Source organism: Chiloscyllium plagiosum, chromosome 2 (assembly GCF_004010195.1).
Source record: "Chiloscyllium plagiosum isolate BGI_BamShark_2017 chromosome 2, ASM401019v2, whole genome shotgun sequence".
NCBI lineage: Eukaryota > Metazoa > Chordata > Chondrichthyes > Orectolobiformes > Hemiscylliidae > Chiloscyllium > Chiloscyllium plagiosum.
In genome coordinates, this window is record NC_057711.1 from 17,570,550 (window position 1) to 17,594,832 (window position 24,283).

Genomic DNA, 24,283 nt, shown 5'->3' on the forward strand with positions numbered 1-24,283 from the left:
GGCATAGATAGAGTCGATAGTCAGAGACTATTTCCCAGGGCAGAAATGGCTAACACAAGGGGTCATAGTTTTAAGCTGGTTGGAGGAAAGTATAGAGGGGATGTCAGAGGTGGGTTCTTTACACAGAGAGTTGTGAGAGCATGGAATGCGTTGCCAGCAGCAGTTGTGGAAGCAAGGTCATTGGGGACATTTAAATTTGAGGGTGCATACATGAGGATCAATGGTCGGCACAACATCGTGGGCTGAATGGCCTGTTCTGTGCTGTACTGTTATATGTTCTATAAGAACCTGAGAAATTGGGTATTCAAGTATTTTCTGTTTGGTTCTGGCAAGCTGTTCGCAGCCGCATTTTCCCCATAGTTCTTAATTTTCTGGGTGTTCAGCTTTGAAGATACTCAACAACTGATCATTCACTGTCCACCCAGGTAGAGGATTCTAAGGTTCTGTTAATTGGAAAATATTGCCGAGACTGGAAATCTGAAATATAAACTGAATATATTGGACAACATTCAGCAGCCTATTGTAAGGAGAGAATCAGTTCATGTTTCAGGTTAATGGAAGTTCATGATAATACAACATTTATGTTGTAACCATTTAAAAATAGGTAATTTGCTTTCACCTCTCAATGAGAACTATGTTTCTTTACCTCCTGTCTTAATGCTAGTGCAGAGGCAGCCCAGCATTTTGCAAATCAGGTTGGAAACCATCATTTGTCCACTTCCACTTCATTAAAAAGGGAAATGTTAAGACCATAAGACATGAGAACAGGAGTAGGCCATTCAGCCCTTCATGACTGCTCAACCATTCAATAGGATTCTTGCTGATCAAATATTCCTCACATCCACTTTCCTGCCCTTTCTCCTTAACCCTTTATTCCCCAACTGATCAAGAAAATATCTATCTCAACCTTAAATATACACAAGGATTCTGCCTCACAGCTCTCTGTGGCAAGGAGTTCCAAAGACTCAAGAGAGTTCCTCCTCTTCTCAGTCTTAAATTGGCGCCCTTTTATTCTAAGATTCTATCCTCAGGTCCGAGTCTCTCCCATGACAGAAAACATCCACTCAGCATTTAAGAATCCTATATGTGTCAATGAGATGACCTGAACTCAAATGAATAGAATCCCATCCTATTTAGCCTTTGCTCCTAAGACAATTCCGCCATACTAGGGATCATCCCAGTGAATCTTCCCTGAACTGTCTCCAATGAACTGATACCTTTTCTTCAGTAAGGAGATCAAAACTGCTTTCAGTACTTCACATGTGGTCTCACCAGCATCTTGTACAGTAGTAAGACTTCCTTACTCTTATACTCCAACTCCCCTTGAACTAAGGGCTAACATTCCCTCAGGGGGATGAGTCTTTGGAACTTCTTGCCACAGGGAGGTGTGGGGCAGAATTCTTGATCAGTTGGAGAATAAAGGATTATGGGGAAAGAGTAGGAAAATGGACGTGAGGAATGTCTGATCAGACATGGTCCTATTGAATGGCGGAACAGGCTCGAAGGGCTGAACAGTCTACTCCTGTCCCTATTTCTTGTGGGCTTCATCCTGATAACCACAGACTGTATTACCACATTTTCAAAAGTAAATATAATAAAGCTCTTAACATGGCATTTTAAGTTTCGCTGAATGTAAAAATAAGGGTCTCTTCTGTGTCGAGGTTAAAGGAGTATTCCGAACTGAACAGCAACACAAACCCCAGGACCTAAGTGGCCACCTCTTAATGTTCCTTTTGACATAGACAGCTCACAGCTTACTTGAGAAGGACAGCAAATGATGGCCCTGATATGGCCTACTCTTGAACACAGTTTCGAAAAGATTAAAACGATCCAACTTTTAAACAGCGTGACGCTGGAGCTGAGAGACTTGAGCAGTCAGCTGGTCAGTGAATGTTCTGCCATTTTTAGAATAACTGTAAAGTTCCACGTGAGGCCAGGGGTGGCTCAATTAGAGTCAGGAATCCTGGCCTTGACTCTCACACCCTGCTCGCACTTTGCGATTTCCAGTTGTGCCTGAAAGGTCTGCCCTCTTTGTTACAGCCAGCTCTTGAAGCGTAGAGAAGTGACAGTCCCGATACGGATTGAGCAGCTGTCGGCCGAGCTGGATGGGTGGAGAGCCTGCACTCAGTCAGCCAGCAAGTGAGTATGTCACGAGCCAAGAGAACCAAACTCACTGCGCATCCTTAATGACACAGGCCGCCGAATACCTTCCATGTTTTTCCATCTTTGGGCTGCTACACTTAACTTTATGGTGAAGTTATGACAGAATCGCAGGAGCACAGCTAAGAATTTATTCTGTCTTTTGTTTTAAACTGAAGGAACTAATTCTGAAGTCATCATTCCTGTGTAGGTATCGACGCCAGGTGGGGGAGGATATTGGAAAGGACACTTCTTGGTCACGTCTCACTGCATCAACAAGTAGAACAGTCACACCTCATTTATCTTCGAGCACTAAAGTCGTGGGACTGCTGGCTATAATAAGGGTGAAGTCACCATAGTCCCACTCAGTGGGATTTAGTGGTGAGTTTAATCAGAGGGTCACCACATATCAGGCAAGGGATGAGATAGGGAAGGTGGTATCTCAGCAAGTATGGGAATTGAACCCAGGCTGTTGGCATCACTCTGTAATGCAAACCAGCCATCTTACCAACTAATCTAGTTGATTCCCCCCCCCCGCACCCCACTAGATGTACACCAAGATGTTAAATTAGCCCAGGGCTACAAAAACCAATTAAACTCTTTTTTACTATCTAACAGTGTTACCTTGCTGGGAACGCTAAGGTGAAAGATAAGTGTGCTAATAGCAATATTAATGGATCAGTAATATTTCAACATTCACTTGGGCTGGTGACGGAGTGAATGTGGGAAACAGAAGGAGGTCATGTGGCCCTTCAAGCCCGTTTCACCATTCCATTAGATCATGGTGGCTCAGTGGTTAGCTCTGCCACCATACAGCACCAGGGGGCCTCATTACAATTCCACTCTTGGGTGACTGTCTGTGAGGAGTTTGCACATTCTCCCCATGTCTGCACTGATTTCTTCCCACAGTCCAAAGATGTGCAGGTGAGGTGAATTAGCTGTGGGAAATTGTCCTTAGTGTCCACGGATGTGTTGGTTACGTGGATTAGTCATGGGAAATCAAGGGTTATGGAAATAGGCTGAGTCTGGGTGGGATGCTCTTTGGAATGTTGGAATGGACTTGATGGGCTGACTGGCCTCTTTCTGCACTGTTGAATATATCTGCTTGATTCCTTGTTTGATCCACTTCCTTTCATACCTTTCCTTAAAAAAAATTCTGTCGGCCTCAGATTTAAAATTTTCAATTGGTCATGTATTTCTATCATATAGTCTCAATTACCTGACCAAATCTGACCACATTTTGTGAGATGTACCATGAGGCTGTCAGACTGCATATGTTGGTGACATTCCAGTGATAGAAGGAGGGAAATCCATTTGAAAATTCATTCTTTTCTTTGCTGCGTGATCATTAATTTGGTAAATTGTACGCCAGAAGGTGCAGAAATTGAACAGAAGAGAGACAGTTTGATCTGTTGTGTTTAATATAATCCAGTTCATGTAAATCCAAGACTGGCCTAGCAAGGTCCACCCAGGTAGATTTTCACCTGTTTTATTCAATAACATCAACTTTCCTTATAACATGGGCATAACTTAATAAAATGCCCCAAGATGCTTTAATGGAATGTTATTCAACAAAATAGTTAATATGTCGGTAATTGGAAAGGGAGTCACAATTTCCAGATTGTCAGCAAGACGGCTCATATATTTGCAAGTGATGAATTCAAAGGGTTACAGTGATAGAGCTAGGACTAGTTGGGTAGCTCTTTCAGAAGCCGGTACAGATGCAATGGGCCAAATGGTCTCCTTCCGCACTATAAAATTCTATGATTCTGCAAAATGTGACTCCGAGCCACATCAGGCGAAATTGGACTAGAGGAACAAAATCTTTGCCAAATATGTCACTTTCAAGGAACGTTTTAAAGATGGAAATTGATGTGGAGACAATGAGGTGTGGAGAGGGATTCCTGGGGTTTGGGGGCCTAGTCAACTGAGGCACAGCCACCATCAGGGAGAAGTTAGAATCAGGAATGCTCAGGAAGGTGGCATTTGAGGAACCCAGACAGCTCAGAGGTTTCGGGGTCGGATCAGAGGGATGAGATCCCAAGTCCTGGAATCAAGGACAGGAGTTTTTAATTCCATGGAGAAGTGTCAGTGTTGGACTGGGGTGGACAAAGTCAGAATCCACACGGCACTAGCTTATAGTGCAGCAGGTTTATTTGAAATCACAAGCTTTCAGATCACAGCTCCTGCACCTAAAGAAGGGTAGTGCTCCAAATAAACTTGATGGACTATGACCCGGTGTCATGTGACTTCTGACTTTTTAATTCAGGCATTGTTTGACATCTAGGTCAGTGAGCACAGGGGTGATGGGAACAGGACTTGGTACAGGTTCGGGCCCACACAGAGTTTTGGATGTTCTGCAGTTTACTGGAAGCCGAATGTGGAAGACAGCTGAGAGTGCATTGAAATAGTCAAAGTAATGAAAGGGGAGAGACAGTAGCACCCCTACCTCTGGCAAACTGCTGTAATACTTTCGCTGAACATAATCCAGGATCAGAGTCTAGATCAGAGTGGGGCTGGAAAAGCACAGCAGGTCAGGCAGCATCCGAGGAGCAGGAAAATCAACATTTCGGGAAAAAGCCCTTCATCAGGAATAGAGGCAGGGAGCCTCCAGGGTGGAGAGATGAATGGAGGGGTGGGGCTGGGGAGAAGGTAGCAAAGAGTACAATAGGTGAATGGGGGTGGGGCTGAAGGTGATAGGTCAGAGGGGAGGGTGGAGCAGATAGGTGGGAAGGGAGATTGGCAGGTAGGACAGGTCATGAGGATGGTGCTAAGCTGGAAGGTTGGAAATGAGGTAAGGGGGAAGGGGAAATGAGGAAACTGGTGAAGTCTACATTCCTCCTTCTGCCGTATCTGCTCCCAGGAGCTCCAGTTCCACCACAGAACACACCAGATAGCCTCCTTCTTTAGAGATCGCAATTTCCCTTCTCACGTGGTTGAAGATGCCCTCCAACGCATCTCATCCACATCCCGCACTTCCGCCCTCAAACCCCATCACTCCAACCGTAACAAAGACAGAACCCCCCTGGTCCTCACTTTGCACCCTACCAACCTTCGCATTAACCATAACATTTCCGCCACCTACAAACAGACCCCACCACGAGAGACATATTTTCCTCCCCACCCCTTCCCACTTTCCACAAAGACTACCTGGTCAGGTTCACGCCCCCCAACAACCCAACCTCCCATCCTGGCACCTTCCCCTGCCACCACAAGAATTGTAAAACCTGCGCCCACACCTCCTCCCTCACCTCCATCCAAGACCCCAAAGGAGCCTTCCACGTCCATCAAAGTTTCACCTGCACATCCACCAATGTCACTTATCGTATCTGTTGCTCCCGATGCGGTCACCTCTACATTGGGGAGACTGGACGCCTCCTCGCAGAGTGCTTCAGGGAACATCTCCAGGACACCCGCACCAATCAACCCCACCGCCCCGCGGCCCAACGTTTCAACTCCCCCTCCCACTCTGCCGAGGACGTGCAGGTCCTTGGCCTCTTCCACCGCCGCTCCCTCACCACCCGACGCCTGGAGGAAAAACGCCTTATCTTCCGCCTCAGAACACTTCAATCCCAGGGCATCAATGTGGACTTCACCAGTTTTCTCATTTCCCCTCCCCCCACCTTACCTCAGTACCAAATATGTGCACCCCTCAAACTGAATTAACACCCATTACATTAGCTGAATATCTGAACCTCATGTAAACCTGTTTTGCCAGGCTTTTGTGCCACAGTGGTGGTGTACCTCTGAACCAGGGAGACCCAGGTTCAATCCTATTTACTCCAGAGGTGTGTGTGAGAAAATATTGGTTAGAAAATACCTGTAAATGTTTCTTTCACCTGATGGCAATCTAAATTCTAATGACATTGTATCATAGCAGTGAGAATGATGACTGCATCAGTGTTATTCTTTTTTCAAATGCGTTCTAAGTTATCTATCGATTGCCCTCCCACTGTTGGTTGTAAAGCTGATAAATAATTTGAATCAACATTGTTTATTGCAGTCCTTCAAAACACATGTCTCATATGAGTTGCTTTCCAAATTCTGTCAGGTCACTTGAGGACTTGCCTTATACACCTCCTTCTGAATCTCAAAGAGAAGTGTACAGCATTTTGCTAAAAAGGATTAAGGAGGAACCCATCAAAGGACTGATTGGTCCTGATTATGTCACAGGTTCTAATCTTCCCAGTCACTCAGATGTCCATACCTCCTGCCTCACAGGCTTACGGATACAGGTAAGCAGAGCATGTTTATTTTTAAATTTATTGGACGCAGCAGTTGAAATTAACTTTCAATTGATGTAATACCAAGTTTATTTGTATAATTTGTACTGATAATCATCTGTTTAAACTTGTATTGTAACAGAGTCCTTCAACAAGTATTTAATTTGGCTAGTTGATAGATAAAGAACTTCATAAATATACATAAAAAAGCTTAGAAATTGGCCATCCTTCCCTCTACTTAAGAAGATAATGAATATGAGCAGGAGTTGACCATACAACCACTCTCTGCTGATCAATGTAATTGCAGCTTATCTTCGGTTTCAACTCCACTTTAATGGCCATTCCCCATATCCCTTGGCTTCCTGAGAGACTAAATATTTGGCTCTCACAGTGTTAAATGTATCCAGTGATGGATCATGCATTGCCCTCTATAACACAGCATTCCAAGGTTTCACAATCCTACAAATGAAGAACTTTCTATTCATCTCAGTCCCCTTCGCCTGAGACTATGCCCCTGATTGCTCGACAGCCTAGCCAGGAGAAGGTAGGCTCTCAGCACCTATCCTGAAATGCCTCCTCAAAATTCAGTACGTTTCAAGGAAGTTATTTATCTTCTAAACTCTGGAGAATTTAGGCTCATTTTAATTAGCCTTTTTTGATAGGACAACCCTCTCATCCTATATTTGTGAACCTTGAGTGTCCTTTCTCCAATGCAAGTGTATAAATGCCAGTGTTTATGAACCTCACATGTATGTGAACAGTTTCGGTTTCTTTATCTAAGGAAAGATATACTGGTCGTAGAGGCAGTCCAGAAAAGGTTCACTAGGATGATAGCAGGTATGAGGGGATTTTCTTATGAGATGCTGAGTCGTTTGGAGTTGTATTCTTTGGAGTTTAGAAGAATGAGAAGAGACCTAAGTGAAACGTAAAAGATTCTGAAAAGCTAGCCTATTGGCAATCATTTTGACTGTTATAAAAGTCCACCTGGTTCAGAATACCCCTTTAGGAAAGGAAATTTGTCGTCCTTACCTAGTCTAGCCTACTGAATCCAGTTTGAAATGCAGTTGACTGTTCTCCGACATGGACAGTTCAAGGATAGTTAGGGATAATAATAAATGTTGGCTTTGCCAATGTTGCCCACATCCCAGGAATCAATGAAATGTGGAGTGTAAGTGATAATGAGTGAGACACCGTTGTGCAAGAGAACAGAAGATAATGGAGGTGTCTGACAGGATTAGCCCAGAAAGAAGCAACCTGCATGTAGGTACATGACCTCAGCATGTTCCAGAGAGCTTCTCTGCTCATGGAAAGGTTGGAACCATGGTAATTCAGAGAAACATGCCAAGGTCTAGTTAACAGCAGCTACACTAGATTGTCTAATAGTAATGTTGATAAGTAATTAAATATTAGCCACTGGATAGAGAGATACGAAGAGAAGAAAAACTGATGCGAACGATTTAACTATTCATCAACTGGCTTGAATCAAAGCATTAGAATAATAGCACTATTTAGATCTTAGGAATTACATTTTGATCTTAATTTATGTCATAATATGCGCATGCTCCAAATACAGAAAAATGTTAACATAATACAATTTTACAATCTGTGAGCACTGTGAAATCGTGGATGGTATGGTGGCTCAGTGGTTAGCACTGCTGCCTTACAGTGCAAGGGACCTGGGTTTGATTCCACCCTTGGGTGACGTCTGTGTGGAGTTTGCACATTCACCCCGTATCTGCATGGGTTTCCTCTGAGTGCTGTAGCTTCCTTTCACAGTCCAAAATGTGTAACTTAAGTGGATCGGCCATGCTAAATTGCCCATAATGTTTGGGAATGTGTAAGTTAGGTGTGCTAGTCATTGGAATTATAGGGTAGGGGGATGGGTCTGATTGGGATGCTCTTTGGAGGTTTGGTGTGGACTCATTGGGCCGAATGGCCTGTCCCCAAACTGTGAGGATTCTATGAAAATGAAAGGAAAATGCAATAATGGAATGGTTAATCATTTTGATTTTAATTTTTCCTTTAGGGACCAGTGTATTTCCTTGAGGATGGAAGATCAGCGATCTCTCTGAACGATGCATTAATGTGGGCCAAGGTCAACCCATTCTCCCCCTTAGGGACAGGAATGCGCCTGAATCCATTCTGATCGGAGTATGAATGTGAAGAGATTACCTTTTTTAGTACTTTCACATGGGTGACAGTTGCTAAGGTTGGTGCTGTACTGACTTCAGAGCCTGAATGACTGGAGTGTGGCATCACATAGTAATACTGTACATTTTACAATGCGTTAGCTGCATTAGCATAATGACAAGGAACTGCCCTTCCCTTGACTGTCTTTGGGAAATGCAGTTGATTCACGTATAGAGCAGTTGACAGGATAAATTCTCCCTTGAGACGGGAAAGGACTTTTCTTTTACACACTGGAATGGAGAGGATTTCTGGTTACTGTAGGAGCTAGCAAAATAACACGCCTCCTGTTTCAGCAAACAAAATCCAGATTGAGCTCTTTGTACCTTCTCTCATCTCTTGCAATTTCAACACCTCACAGCATTCCTTCACCTGCAAAAGGGAATGATCCAATTCTGGAAACAGTTGCAGATATTTTATCCTCCAGTAGTTGGTGGAAATAAAAAGATGCATGGTGATCACTGACATAGTTCACAAAATAACTAACGCTCACTTGCAAATATGATGTCTGATTGTTTCGTCAGCTTTTAACAGCCAATATAGGAATGCTACTCAACAGCTCTTGATCAGCCAGCCAGTGATAAAGGTTTAAAATTGCAGAATCATTTAGATCTTATAAGGCAAATTTTGAAAGATTTTGCTATGTGCTACTTAACATCACACACAGACACACACACACCAAAATGGGAAGAAAAGCTTTATTATTACAGACTTTTTATAAACTAAGTATTATAAATGTTGTTAAATCAGCATGATCCCAAATTATGCTGAATTAATTAAACTGCAGAAAGTGCAACACATCTTTATTGAAAACACCAGAACAGTCCATTGCCAAATACCTCTTCAATCTTTAAGTTTACATCAGCAGATTTATTTTTTTAAAATAACTGCAAAGTGCAGTTCACACTAGGGAAATAACTGTCTTTCTACATCTCAATAGAGTAACTTTGCAATTATATCACAGTGATTCGTTTTACAAAGACCTGAACTGACTGTGTCTCCTGGTATGATATTGTTTGTCTTTTAAAAGTTAGTGAAGTAATGTATGGGAGCCGTGCCTTAGTATAGGTGAAATATATCCATTTCCTTCTTTAAAATGGCTTTTTTTTTGTTTTACAGTTGCATTTAACCTTCCCTGCCATTCTGAGTAACATTTACTGACACAAGCCCTCAAAATTGAATGCCACCCTAATTAATTAATTAGTTAATCCAGTCATTAATTAATTGGTGGAAGTGCAAATCCAAGAGTAATTTCATGGTTGGAGTCACACTCAATTACTTTCATCTATTAAGAACAATGAGTGAATGAAAGTTAACTTGAAATATCTTCTATCTTGGGCACCATAGCACTGGGAACAATGGATCATTCAATCATCGCTCCAGATTACTGGCCTTCTGGGTTCAAATCAGTGGGGATATAGGGACAAATATGTGCACACATATATGGTGTTCATCTGTAATTACCCCCTCAATCCTCCCCAAATTGTTATTTATTTTGTATCTTCATGCACATTTCCTTCTTCCCTCTTGCGAAATAATGGGAAGCCTTGAATGAATTAGTAGGCTAGCTATCAATTTGTTGAACGGCCTCAGAGCACTCCCTCTGTGGACGACAAGTCCCGGACTGGAACCTGAACCCAGAGTTTCTAGCTTTAGAGTCAGTGCCTCTACTTCCTGAACCACAAGACTTCCTGTCTGACCACAAAGGGGTAGGTGAGCAAAGGAGCCTGAGGGGCATCATTTGCAATTCATTTCCCAACATAAACTAACAAGGCCATAAAGAAAACGAAACAAACCCACTAGGGCCCGTTTAGAAGACCAGATTCAAAAAGCAAAGAATTTACTTTAAAATTTTATCAACTCTCGGTTAGATCACACATCAAACATTATGTACAATACTGGTTTCTATATCATAAAAACAATATGTTTTTTTTAATATATTCAAGTTTAAGAAATTTGGATGGATGGGACCAGAACTACAAACTCTAACTATCAGGAACAATTGTGCAGACGGGGATTTTTGTTCCCTGTAGATAAGGCTGATTAGGCACCAGATAGTGGTCTTTAAGGCCACAAAAGGAGTTCAGGGTAGGTACAGAAAAGATGCTTCCGCTTAACAGCTCAAATGTACAGCCTATCAATCATATAATCCCTAGATTGCAGAAAGAAGTCATTCGGCCCATCGACTCTGCACCGACTCTCCCAAGAGTATCCCACCCAGACCCACCCTCTACTATATCCCTGTAACCCTGTATGTTCCATGCCTAACCCAGCCAGCCCGCACATCCCTGGACACAATGGGCAATTAAGTGTGGCTAACCTGCATACCTTTGCCCTGTGGGAAGAACCCGGAGCACTCAGAGCAAACCCATGCAGACGCACGGAGAACATGTTAACTCCACACACAGTCACTCGAGGCTGGTATTGAACCCAGATCCCTGGCACTGAAAGCAGCTGTGCTAACCACTAATAGTTGCTTATAAATCAAAGAAAGAAATCAGAAAACACATCTTTACCCAGAACATTCAGTATACAGAATTTGTTTACACATGGAGTCATTTAGGTTCTTCTTTGCATATCTTCACACTCATTTATTTCCCTGTGGAAAGTAGCAGGGATGCAATGGAAAGATTTGCAGGTTGATCAGCCGAGGGAACCATATCACAAACACATCAGCTCTGGCGGGGTATGGAACCCTGAACTGGTGACCCAACAGCTGGGATAACTATCACTGCACTACATCACCTCCTAATCAAACAATAGGGGATAACTACCACTGCAGCACAACACCACCCCATCAAACAATAGGTATGTTTAACAGGGGATGGAATTCGATGAGTACATGAGGGAGAAAGGGATGGAAGGATTTAATAAAATGGAAGGAGGCTCATGTAAAGCATAAACATTCAAACAAACTAACTGAGCTGTTTCTGTGCTGTAAATGCTATGAAAACTATATATTAGTTCACCAGTTCAAAACAAATGGTGCAACTCCCCTCCTAATATCATAGATATACAGGAATGGCAGGCAAAGCATGAAACATTCATCCGTGTCTGTGCTATTGTGTAATTTTTGTGACAAGATTCATTTCATTTTTGGAACTATTTAGAATTGATCATTTATAGTTTCTTTTGTTCAATATAACAGACCAAAAGGATACTGTTTTTTTGTGGTGTTCCGACCAAATGGAACAGGGAAGACGTTTGCAGGTACAGAGCAAAGGAAAAAATCTTTGCTTAAGCCTTTATTCCTGATGAAGGGCTTTTGCCCAAAACGTCAATTTCGAAGCTCCTTGGATGCTGCCTGAACTGCTGTGCTCTTCCAGCACCACTAATCCAGAACCTTGAGTTCTCATGTCATGTACAACATCAGACAGGTATATTAGAGGGTTCCTGAGAGGATTCAATATCCCCACAATCACACATAAACATTTTTTCTTGATGGAACAGAAATTAAGGGGGACAATGATCATTAGAGAGCCCCCTCACAGTCTCTAGAGAGACCAGATCCTCCAAATTGTTGAGATTCTTTAAAATCTTAAGAATTTTCTTTACAGGGGCCTATTTCTTGATCTAGGGAAATCAAGGTCAAATCTGGCACACTGGTTGCTGGAGTTATACTTGACTGTGATCACTTTTGAATGGCTTGACCACAAGGAACCACATTTGCAGCAGCTATGACAGTACTTGGGGTCTTCTGAAAGGCTTTTGGTGAAGGAAGGAAAAACTTCGTTACTAATGTGGCGATCATCAAGTGTCCAGCTCCCTACTAATTCCTTGCTCATCATATTTACTACTGGACAAAAGGCTGCCCCAGCAATTTCAAGAGTGATTTTTAATAAATAAGGAATTATGATTCCCTTTCCTTTTTATTGGGAATATTTTATTTTATTTTATTTTAGGTTACAGAAAATGCCTGGAAGGGATGTCCTTTTAAACCTACATTCAAAAAGCTGGCTTAAGAGACCAATGACCATTGGAATGGTCTAATGGACTAAACTGCTTTCTTCTCTAGTTCTTAGATTTGCGTTGTTTTTTGAAGAAAACTGTCTTAATCATTAGAAATTTAGTGGAATTGCCCCCAATTGCAGGCATTTAAAAAGGACTCTACTAATTACAATTAAAACATTGTTCATCACTGCTTGGTGTTAAAACCATATAACACCATCTCCCTACTTATGAACCGCCTCCCATATAATTGTAACAAAAAATATTTATTTCTTTTTAGAACACAGCTATTGAAGTTCAAATAAGATGTAGCTCACTAGAAAATAAAAGAGCTAATTGCCAAGGATTTTTTGAGTAAAATACAAATTTTATCTATGGAACCTGAGAAAATAATGATAAAAATGCAATATCGAACACACACACGTAATAAGTTTACAAGCAAGAGTTCTGGTACAGACAAAGAAAAGAAAACGTAATTCAGTTAAATAGTTCTTCCAGTCATATATGTATTAAGTTCTTAACCTGAGGTAACGGGTGTTTAATGGTTGACTTGTATCCTCAGCAGGAATGGAATCTGTAGATACCTTTGGGTTCTTGGCTGTGTTCCAATCTGCTTTCTCACCAGGCACTTACTCTGAGAGGACTTGAGAAACAGACAGGAGGATTAGCAAGTTTCAGTTCTTGTTGTCACAAATTCACCGTTCCTTCCCTCTGCTATGCTGCTCAAAAGCAACTTCTGAAATATAGATTTTTGTGTATTCTAGAGTCAAGCTCCATCTTTTCAAGCTAGCTAACTGGCAGCGAACCTTCTCATCTCCCATGTGAAACGACCATAGTCACGCAAATTAAACAGGAGATGTGAATTTCTCAACACTGACTCAGTTGCCTGGTTTTGGTGTCTTCAGATAAAAATTTCAGTGCAGGCAGCTTTGTTTATTCCAGATGGGATATATATATATATAAAACATTTCATTTGTAGTCAGTGCAGTCTTGGCTAAATGGACTCTGACCTTTAGCAAAGAACAAGACAAGTATGTAAAATCAGGATTATGAGTCATTTGGGCAAATGCACATGGTGATGATTGTATGCTGTGATCATGTTGCAGAGACTACATGGAAATATCACAGCAAGAAAGACAATTGATCACAGATGGCAACTAAGGTTAGATTGATATTTTGCTTTTTATTATGTCTTGGGGATTAACAAATTAAACAGGTAGATTGTCCAAGCTTTCTGAAAGGAAAGGAGACTGCAGGATTACTTTATTTTTTTCATCTCATATGGTTTAGATTGGATTCCCTACAGTATGGGAAACAAGTCCACACTGACCCTCCAAAGAGTTAGCCACCCAGACCCATTCCCCTACATTTACCCCTGACTAATGCAACTACCACTATGGGCAATTTAGCATGGCCAATTCATCTGACCTGCACATCTTTGGATTGTGGGAGGAAACCCACGCAGAAATGGGGAGAATATGCAAACTCCACACAGTCACCCGAGGCAGGAATCAAACCCAGATCCCTGGCGTTGTGAGGCAGCAGTGCTAATCACTGAGCCACCGTGCCACCCTGTGTTGTCTGCTGTTATCACATTTCTGCGTACAGAGAATGGAGAAGAGGTAAAGAAAGAGAGAAACATGGCACTCAGTACTCTGGTTCTGTGGTATGTCTAATTTAGCACCAGAATCAGGTAGTCCATTCTGTATTACTTTCCAGATCGCTAGAGTTTTTTCCAGCACTTGCTGTTTTATTATAACAAAGATATCTCTAGTGAGATGATTCTAGTACCACACTAATATCATTCTGGACTACTTTCAAGCCAAGTGTAAATTACATGGTATGCAATTACACAAAATGTCATTGAAAGGTTTAAAGGTATTTATTATAAGTTGCCACCTCCCACCCCCCACCATGCCACATGCAGACAAATGGTCTCATCAATATTAATCATCTGATTCATATAATTTCATGGTGCATTGATTATTATTGGTCTAATTTTTCTCCAAGCCACTTCAAGTCTTGGTAAAGACTTTGAGCATCAAGAAAAAGTTGCTTGCAAGTATTTGTATTCTTATTTGCAAGTGTTGATAATCCCTTTTGAAAGGTACAATCATAGTGTTGAAATGTCATTGTGTTAAGTTAATGTGATCTTACAGAATCATATTTTATTGAAACGATGTAATGTTGCACCAGATTGGTTCAAGTCCCAGTGATTGTTTCTTGAGTCTAAATGTCTTTGTACTAATGTGCTATTTTACAACCAAATCTGTCTTCTATGTAAATTAAGAATATGAGATGCTGTACTTAATTTGGTTTGTGTGTTGTATAATAAACTCATTTCAGAACACAACTGCTGCTTCATTAAATAAAGGACATTTTCTCAGAAGGAATAGTTTTAAAAAACAGCAAATCGTAAAGAAAAAACCAAAACTGTAAAATAAGCAAACTTTAAAAAGACGCAGTTACAAATATTAAAAGGCGATGGTTTAATACTTCCTTTGCTGCGCATGTTAATCCATTAGTATTTTTTGAAGAGCAACACACCTTCAAATGAAGTTTCCTGTCCACAGGAACATGGAAACCAATGGTACTATTAGAAACTGCAGTGCGGCAGTCACATTTACATGTGCGGTCTGCTGAATAAATGACATTCAGTCTTTGTTAAAGTGAGTGAGCTGCCCAGATAAAGGTAAGGTATATAAAAGTAAGTTTTTTGTCCACAATCTCTGGATATTCTAAAGAACATAACAGCAGTGAGGCTCTTTTGAAGTGTGATCACTATTGAAATATAGGAAAGGTAGCAGCCAATTTGCGCACTGAAATGGCCCCAAAAACACACATATGATAATGACCAGATCATTTGTTTTTGTGATGTTGGTTCACAGTGTGATGAAAGGTTATCGATTTTGAGGGGACTCAGATACAGAAGGAAAGGCTTTTAATGGGCAGTCATTGGGATGACAGTAGCATAGCAACAATGTCACTATCATTTTTTTAAATTTCAAAAATATACTTCATTTATAAAAAACTTGATATGTGTATAAAGTCACAAATGCAGTTCAAGTTTTATACAGTAGCATATCAAGGAAACAAACAAATATTTGGGTTTGACTATCTAAACAAACCAAGGATACCTCTTTTACAAAAAAAAATGTTTTGGGCATAATCGGGCATTTCTGATGAAGAGCTTATGTCCGACTCTCCAGCTCCTCGGATGCTGCCTGACATGCTGTGCTTTTCCAGCGCCACACTTTTCGACGTATAACTCAAACCCTCCAGTCCCAGCAACAATCTTTTCTGAAACTTTGTGGGCGGCACGGTGGCACAGTGGTTAGCACTGCTGCTTCACAGTGCAAGAGACCCGGGTTCAATTCCCGCCTCAGGCGGCTGACTGTGTGGAGTTTGCACGTTATCCCATGTCTGCGTGGGTTTCCTCGGGGTGCTCTGGTTTCCTCCCACAGTCCAAAGATGTGCAGGTCAGGTGAATTGGCTATGCTAAATTGCCCATAGTGTTAGGTAAGGGGTATATGTAGGGGTATGGGTGGGTTACGCTTCGGCGGGTCGGTGTGGACTTGTTGGGCTGAAGGGCCTGTTTCCACACTGTAATGCAATCTAATCTAATCTAATCTAATCTAATCTAATCTTAATAATATCCTTCCTACAACAGGGTGACCAGAGTGCACAGTACTCCAAAGGTGGCTTCACCAATGTCCTGTATAACCTCAACATGACATCCCAACTTCTATACTCAATAGTCTGAGCAATGAAGGCACCTTCTTAACTACCCTGTCTATGTGTGAAGCAACTTTCAAAGAACTATGTATCTGAAACTTTTGGTCTCTCTGTTCAACAACAGTACTAAGGGCCCTGCCATTAACTGTTCACGTCCTACTCTTTTTTTTACCAAAATGCGATATCTCACATTTATCCAAATTAGACTCTATCTGCCACTCCTCAGCCCATTGGCCCAATTTATCAAGATCCCTTTGTAAGCTTAGATAACCTTCTTACTTGTCAACTATACCACCAATTTTGGTGTCTTCTGCAAACCTACCAACCATGCTTCCAAAATTCTCATCCAAATCATTATATAATTGACAAACAAAAGTGAACACAGCACCAATCCCTGCAGAAGACCATTGGTCACAGGCCTCCATTCCAAAAACCAAACCTCCACCATCACCCTCTGTCTCCTCACATCAAGTCAATTTTGTATCCAGTTGGCAAGCTCTCCCTGAATCCCATATGATCTAACTTTACTAATTAGTCCACCATGCAGAACCTTGTTAAAGGCTTCACTAAAGTCCACGTATCTATCACTCTGCCTTCATCAATCTTTTTGGTTATGTCTGTGCCCCTGACAGGACAGTCCCATATAACAATTACTCTTTTGAATCTTGACAATCCCTGCTCAACATAAGATTGATTCTTGGTGTCCAAGATCTGGCTGCCAGGTCTTTTTTCCTCAGAGAGACTACCCCCTCAGGTTTTCTGTTTGAGAGAGAAATACCCACAGGAGACTCCTGAACTACCTTCTTACCTCTCCTGAGTCACCCATTTATCTGACTGAAGTGAAACCACCTCTATAAATCTATTAAGCATCACACTCTGTGTTTCCTGTATGCTTCTCAGTGACTCCAACTGCTTCTCCAGCTGATCCAAATGGTTCAAAATGAGACAGATTCAAACACACCTTCTGCAGGTAGACTCTCCCAGGACAGTCAACTGTTCCCTAAATCTCTGATTGCTGCTGACATGCTATGCTGGGTAAACTGAAAAGCTATATTCTAAGGCCCAAAAGATGAAGCTCTAAAAAGAACCTTGTTTTAAAAAGAAAACAAACTACCCTTCACTTACCCACTGTTTTTAATTTTAAGTATGCAAAAGAGAAAAAAAAATTAAATCTTAATACAACTCACATATATGGTTTCACTCAGCACTGTAGTGAGTGGAATTTGAATTTGATTAATAAAATCTAACATTGCAAGCCAATCTCAGTAATGGTCACTGTGAACCTATAACTGATTTTCCATCTGCTACCACTGTTTGGTAAGGTGATCCACCAGGAGAAAGTGAGGACTGCAGATGCTGGAGACCAGATTGAAAAATGTGGTGCGAGGAGCAGGAGAATCGATGTTTCGGGCATAAGTCCTTCTTCAGGTGATCCAACATCCTTATCTGGTCAACTACTCTCTGCAATGACCTAGCGTCCAGTTCTATGCATTTTAGGAAGGATCTGGGGGATCACTGACTGAACTTACCATCATAATTCCAGGGATTTTGCCCACAATCTCAGTGGGGTTTAGCGAGGATAGGTGTTGTCCTGCGGCAAAGGAGATTGAGAGGAGATCCAATAGAGGTGTACAAGATTATGACAGGTGTGGACAAGGTAGACAAGGAAGAACTCTTCTCATTGGCTGATGGAACATGAACCAATGGACACAGGTGTAAGATTTTGGGGAAGAGATACAGGGTGAACGCAAGGAGGAGCGTTTCTCATGCAGCAAAGAGTACTGATCTGGAACTTGTCTACACATGTTGAAAACTGCGATGCTCATTGATTTCAAAGACAACTGGAATGAAGTAAACTTGTAGGACTGCAGAAATAGCAAGGGGGGTGGAACTTGTTTGCTCAACAGAGTCATCATGGACTCAATGGGCTGAATGGCCTTCAGTGCTATAAATGATTAACTTCAAATGGGTTTGCATCAAGATTCTATGGACCCAAAAGTCTATAACAGCAAAATTCAAATTGTTCTAGTAAAGAACTCTCTTCGGACTCTGTCTGCACACCCCACAAATCAATGGGTTGCTTTGTTTGATGGACATGGATGCCCCTGGCTAGCCAGTATTTATTGCCCATTCCTAATTGCCCTTTGAGTAGATGGTGGGGGGTTGCCCTGAACCACTGCAATTCATGTAAGGTACATACATCCCAGAGCTGTTAGGAAAGGAATTCTAAAGACACAATCATTGTCACATGAGTGCTGCTAGAGCAACAGGGATAAGGAGGAATAGCTTCTCTCAAAGGGTCATGAATCTGTGGAATTCATTACGCGAATGTCTGGTGAATGTCAGGACAGTGAATAAATTTAAGGAAGAGATAGATTTTTAATTATAGAGTCATAGAGATGTACAGCATGGAAACAGACCCTTCAGTCCAACCCGTCCATGCTGACCAGATATCCCAACCCAACCTAGTCCCACCTACCAGCACTCGGCCCATATCCCTCCAAACCCTTCCCATTCATATACTCATCCAAATGCCTCTTAAATGTTGCAATTGTACCAGCCTCCACCACATCCTCTGGCAGCTCATTCCATACACGTAACCACCCTCTGCATGAAAAAGCTGCCCCTTAGGTCTCTTTTATATCTTTCCCCTCTCACCCTAAACATATGCCCTCTAATTCAGGACTCCCCGACCCCAGGGAAAAGATTTTGCCTATTTACCCTATCCATGCCCCTCATAATTTTGTAAACTTCTATAAGGTTACCCCTCAGTCTCCGATGTTCCAGGGAAAATAGCCCCAGCCTGTTCAGCCTCTCCCTATAGCTCAAATCCTCCAACCTTGGCAACATCCTTATAAATCTTTTCTGAACCCTTATGGATTAAAGGGTTAAGGGGAAAGTGGAATTGGCTGAGATGATGATCGGATTGAATTGTGGAGCAGGCTCCGGGGGCTGAATTGCCCATTCCTGCTCCTAGTTCTTATGACCACTAAGTTGACGCTGCAAGGATGGTTGGAATATCGATATTGGATGAAGGTAAGATGATGACCTTTTGCTTAAGTGACCAATTGATTTTAGGTTCAAGCATGAAAGCCACTGACCTGGGGGAGGTACTGAAAATGAACTGTGCGTTGACAAATACATCTTGAAAAGCCACACTTTTCAATGGAGAGTGAAAAAACTTAAAGACACTTTTAAAAAGCTGTCTGACATCAAAGGCTGTAAAGAGTTTTATTTCATATAAAATAACAGTTTTTGTATTGCCAGAATTGAAGTACTATGTCAGTCTTAGTCAAATTAATCATTAAATTTAATTAAGCAAAATAATATTCCATACGATTCTACACTAATATGTTTAACATACATCTTTTAAAATAAGACAGTTCACCTTTATTATTGAACCATATATGACAATCATTTACTCTATTTCAGACCCTCTTTACTGTCAAAACTTGCAATTTTGATGGTTTGCAGTCAGTGACTGTGAATCTCTAACCACTTGTTTCACATTGATCTCCTTGAAAAGAACATTACTCTTACTCCGAATTTCTGATGGGATAATTTCTGAAACAGGACGGAACAAAATAAATATGAAAAACAATATGAAACCTGCCAAAATTAACACATTATTAAACAGTCATAGCCAGACTTAAACTTTAAGAATATAGAAGTTGCGTCATGGGTAGACAGAGTAGTTAAGAAGGCATTTACCACACTTGTCTTCATTGTTCAAACTACTGAGTAAATGAGTTGGGATGTCATGTTGAGGTTGTAAAGGATGTTGGTGAGACCACTTTTGGAGTACTGTGTACAGTTCTGCTCAACTTGCTATAGGAACGATATTATGAAATTGGAGAGGGTCTGGAATAGATTTACAAAGATGTTGCCGGGTCTGGAGGTCTTCTAAGTCTTATAAGTGGAGGCTACATAGGCTGGGACTTTTTTCCTCTGGAGCATAGGTTGAAGGGTGACCTTATAGAGGTTTATAAAACTATGAGGGGCATAGATAAGGTGAATAAGGATGGCGGAGTTCAAAATTAGGGAGCATATTTTTAAGGTGAGAGGAGAAAGATTTTTCACACAGAAGATATTCACACATGAATGAATTGTCAAAGAAAGTAGTAGATGCAGGTACAGTTACAACATTCAAAAGACATTTGGGCAGTTGCATGAACTGGCAAGGTTCAGAACGATATAGGCCAAACGTAGGTAAATGGGACTAGTTTAGTTTGAAACTTGGTCAGCATGAATGAGTTTGACTGAAGGGTCTGTTTCTGTGCTCTATGACTCTATCACTAACTCATAACAGCATGAGGTTGGGGAAGTACGTTTAATGTTTCACTGTCAGGAAATAGTCCTTAGTTCTAGAGATGAAAATAGTTTGTCTTTATTGACTCTGTCTTGTCCTGTTAATATCTTGAAGACTTTGATTAGATCACTCTTAACGTTCTAAATTCTAGAGAAAACAGGCCTAATTTGTGTAATTTCTCCTCATAACTTAATCCTGAAGTCTAGGCATCTGTCTTATAAACCAAAGTTGTATTCCTTCCAAGGGCAATATATCCTTCCTCAGGTATGGTGTCCAGATCTCCTCTCAGTACTCCAAGTGGGGTTCATCCAGGTTTTGTATGGCTACAGCATAACTTCTGTATTCTGATACGCCAATCCTCTAGTAGTCAGCTTCCTTGATTATTTTCTGCACTTGTTCATGACGTTTTAAAGATCTATGCACCTGAACCTCCAAGTCTCTTTTTACAGCCACTAAATTTAACTTCATACCATCTAGATCTATTCTGTTTCAGTTTAAAATGGAAAACCTCACACTTGCTTACATTGTATGCCATTTGCCACAGTTTTGCTCATTTACTTAGTCCATCGATATCCCTTTGTAATTTTACACCATCTACATTATCTACAATGCTGCCCAACTTTGTGTCATCAACAAATTTGGATACATAACTTTTTCTGCCGTTACCCAAAGTCATTAATAATTAATATGAATAATTGAGGCCTAACAGAGATCCTGTTGGATACCACGGATCACATCCTGCCAGTTTGAGTACTCAATCATTATCCCTACTTTGTCACCTGTCAGTCAACCAATTTCCCAGCCACGTTAGCAATACGTTAATGAGGTCACTTCCCAGGAATTAGTGTCAGCAAGTCTAGACGGGAAGATGATGGTCAAACAGTTTGAATTGGGTTCTGTGGCGAGAGGTTTGGCTGTTAATGTTACATAATTAAGGTTTGAAAGCTCCCTGTCTAATCTTCCATTATCAACTAATGGAAGTTCACAGATTAGAAACTAAGTGACAGGTATCACCAAAACCTCCTCAGAATGAACTGAAAAGGTGACACTGATCAACGTCTGCAGAAAATCAATCAGAAAACAATCATCTATGTCTGTGGAACAATGCATCATGAAAAGCATCTCAGCAATCTGGCCAGTGTTTTTTTAATCTTTTAACTGTATTTTTTTTGTCTGTCTTGTGTAAATGGGGTTGAAAATAAAGGTTATTGGGCATAATAGATATCAATTATATTATTTGGTTGTTTAATTTCACTGTCAAAGTTACCACGTTGCTTTTAAATTGTTGAATCTTTTGTTTAAGCTACAAACCTGGTCTGTAGAATTTTATTCACAGAGTCTGGGATTGATTGTTCAAAAAGTCTGGTTAGGAACCACTGGGATTCAATTTTGAGGGATTTTGAAAGATTTACAATATACTGTGTTACAAATTCAGAGGTAGGAAGGCTGATTTGATTCGGCCGTCTGTTTCCATGTTGCAACAATCTTAGTAAAATGACATAGATCACTAGTCTAGCAAGAAATCATAATAGATGCAAAAAAAAACACATGAAGTATTCTGCAAACTGCCATTTGACATAATGTGTAAACCAGTAGCAATGATAAGTCTTGGTTGTTTCGATTTCAGATAACATTTATCACGATTGCTTTGAATCTTCCTCAAAATCAAACAACTTGTCGACAGAACTCCTTCAGCTCACTCAGGAAGAACAGAGATACCAAAGAGTTGGCTTCAGAACAAACTGGGAAATATTGGAGGGAATCAAGTTTTCTATTAAAAATAACATAGAATATAAAAAGCATGTAGAATAAAGTTTTACGACCTCATGACAGCAGGAATCAATTTTCAGAGTGAGATAAAAATAGGAGAGTATGATCTTACTTGATTCAGCCATTTCTGTTCTTTTGCTGTCAGGATACAAACACTCATACTGATATTGAGGGAGTGGAAGTCTGGTTGCTTTCTCTCCCAGCGTGGGCTTCAAATTATAGCGTTCTTTTAAAAGAATCAATACTTCAAATCAATAAAGGTATATTCTGAAAGATTGATAAATAATATTTACAATTTTTGCCTTTATGGAAAGCAAACTAGCTCATTTAAAAGGAAGTTATGACAATCTTTGCTAAAAAGGCAAATTCAGCCAAAATTACCATCTGTTCCACCAAAATGTCAATGAAGTAATGCTTCTTAATTACGGTTTGTTTATTTATTGTAAAGTGACATGTATTTAGAAAAAGAAAAAAAGCAGTCTCAACATTGCTCCAGATTGTGTGCCCAAATCCAATAACAAAGATATATAGGAATGTAGTAAACCAGAAATCAAAACAACTGCAATCCATGTGTCAGTTTACAGGGTCGAGAAAAGGACCCAATGAAACATCTTGAGCCAGTACAGTGACTATTCATAGTGACCCATAGGTGACTAGCTTATCAGTAAATCAACACACAGCAACGCTCAATGTTCTAACATTAGCTCTAATTTTAACAAAGGATGGAATCAAATTGCCCAGTGTGTGAAGTCATATGCCAAGACCTGGAAAGGTTTTAATCCCCAGGATTAACCGCTGATTCTTGTCTGGATGATGAAGTAGTCTTCGTGAAATGACTGTTCGGCAATTTCTTTTGTTATTGAAAACCACATATAAATAGCACTGAACCAAATCGTTTGCAGTTGAAATTGCTTTCAAATACAAAAAACCACACTAGTATTTTTATTGAAGGTAGTGTCCTTCAAACAGAGCCAGATATACACTGAACAGCATTTTCATATGGAAAATTAACATGCTTCTGCTCAATTTTTGTGCCTGCTCATAATTAATTAAATGACATTGATCCAGTAATTCTAATCAAGTCAAATCTATTCTAAAGCGACACTAAAAGGAATATTATGTGACTATTCTAAACATTCAGTCTGCTAATGTAAGATTTCTGAAGCTTAATTTGTTTCTGATACTTACATTCTTGGAAACCATATTTTCTGATTCAAATAGTAACAATAGACAGGTTAATAGATGGAGGTAAACAATATCCTGACAGTATATTGGTAATTTCACTTCTTTAATTTCACTCATGGGATGTCAGCATCACTGGTTGGACCAGTACTTTTTTTGCCTTTCCCTAGCTGCTCTTGAGAAGATGGTGGTGAGCTGCTTTCCTGACCCACTGCAGTCCATGTGCTGTATACAGACTCACAATGCGCTAAGGGAGAGAGTTCCGTATTTGACCTCATGTCACTGAAGGATTGGTGATATTTTTCCAAGTCAGGATTCTGAGTGGATCAGCGATGAACTTGCAGGCACTTGTGATTTGCTGCCCTTTTCCTTCCAGATGGTAGTAGTTGTGAACTGGAAGATGCTGTCTAAAGGAGTGTTGGTGAATTACTGTAGTGGGTCTTGCACATGGTACATAGCTTCCACAACTAAGCTGTGGTGGAAAGAGCAAATGTCTGTGGAAGTAGTACCATTCAAGGGCACTGCTTTGCCCTGAAAAATGTCAAGCTTCTTGAGTGTTGCAGGAGGTGTATTCATCCAGTAAGTGGGGAGACTCCATCGCACTCCTGACATGTGCCTTGTAGATGATAGAGAAGCTTTGGGAGGTCAGTTGGCAAGTTACTCTGACCTGCTCTTGTAGCCACACAATATATAGTAGTCTCTGAATAGTTTCTGGTCAATGGTAGCCCCCAGGATGTTAATAGTGGGAGATTCAGTGGTGGTAATGCCATTTTCAAGTGACAATAGTTAA

General features: G+C 40.8%; 2 protein-coding genes across 10 annotated transcripts in view; one reads left to right on the plus strand and one right to left on the minus strand.

The window, feature by feature from the left end:
- wdr17 (WD repeat domain 17) overlaps positions 1–13,858 on the plus strand; it is a 159,162-nt gene extending 145,304 nt beyond the window's left edge. For 7 of the 8 annotated variants that reach the window (XM_043704725.1, XM_043704714.1, XM_043704734.1 and 4 more), the window contains 3 exons: positions 2,041–2,139; positions 6,191–6,374; positions 8,389–10,507. In XM_043704725.1, the coding sequence (XP_043560660.1) occupies positions 2,041–2,139; positions 6,191–6,374; positions 8,389–8,508 (403 nt within the window). In that variant the 3' untranslated portion in view covers positions 8,509–10,507. Of the gene's footprint in view, positions 1–2,040; positions 2,140–6,190; positions 6,375–8,388; positions 10,508–12,451 lie in introns of those variants that run through there. The other variant, XR_006313775.1, reaches the window with a different exon arrangement.
- Positions 13,859–19,449: 5,591 nt separating this feature from the next.
- spata4 (spermatogenesis associated 4) overlaps positions 19,450–24,283 on the minus strand; it is a 37,170-nt gene continuing 32,336 nt past the window's right edge. The window contains exons 5-6 of one of the 2 annotated variants that reach the window (XM_043704762.1): positions 22,424–22,537; positions 19,450–19,796 (exon numbers count right to left, since the gene is read on the minus strand). In XM_043704762.1, the coding sequence (XP_043560697.1) occupies positions 19,678–19,796; positions 22,424–22,537 (233 nt within the window). In that variant the 3' untranslated portion in view covers positions 19,450–19,677. Of the gene's footprint in view, positions 19,797–20,244; positions 22,313–22,423; positions 22,538–24,283 lie in introns of those variants that run through there. The other variant, XM_043704772.1, reaches the window with a different exon arrangement.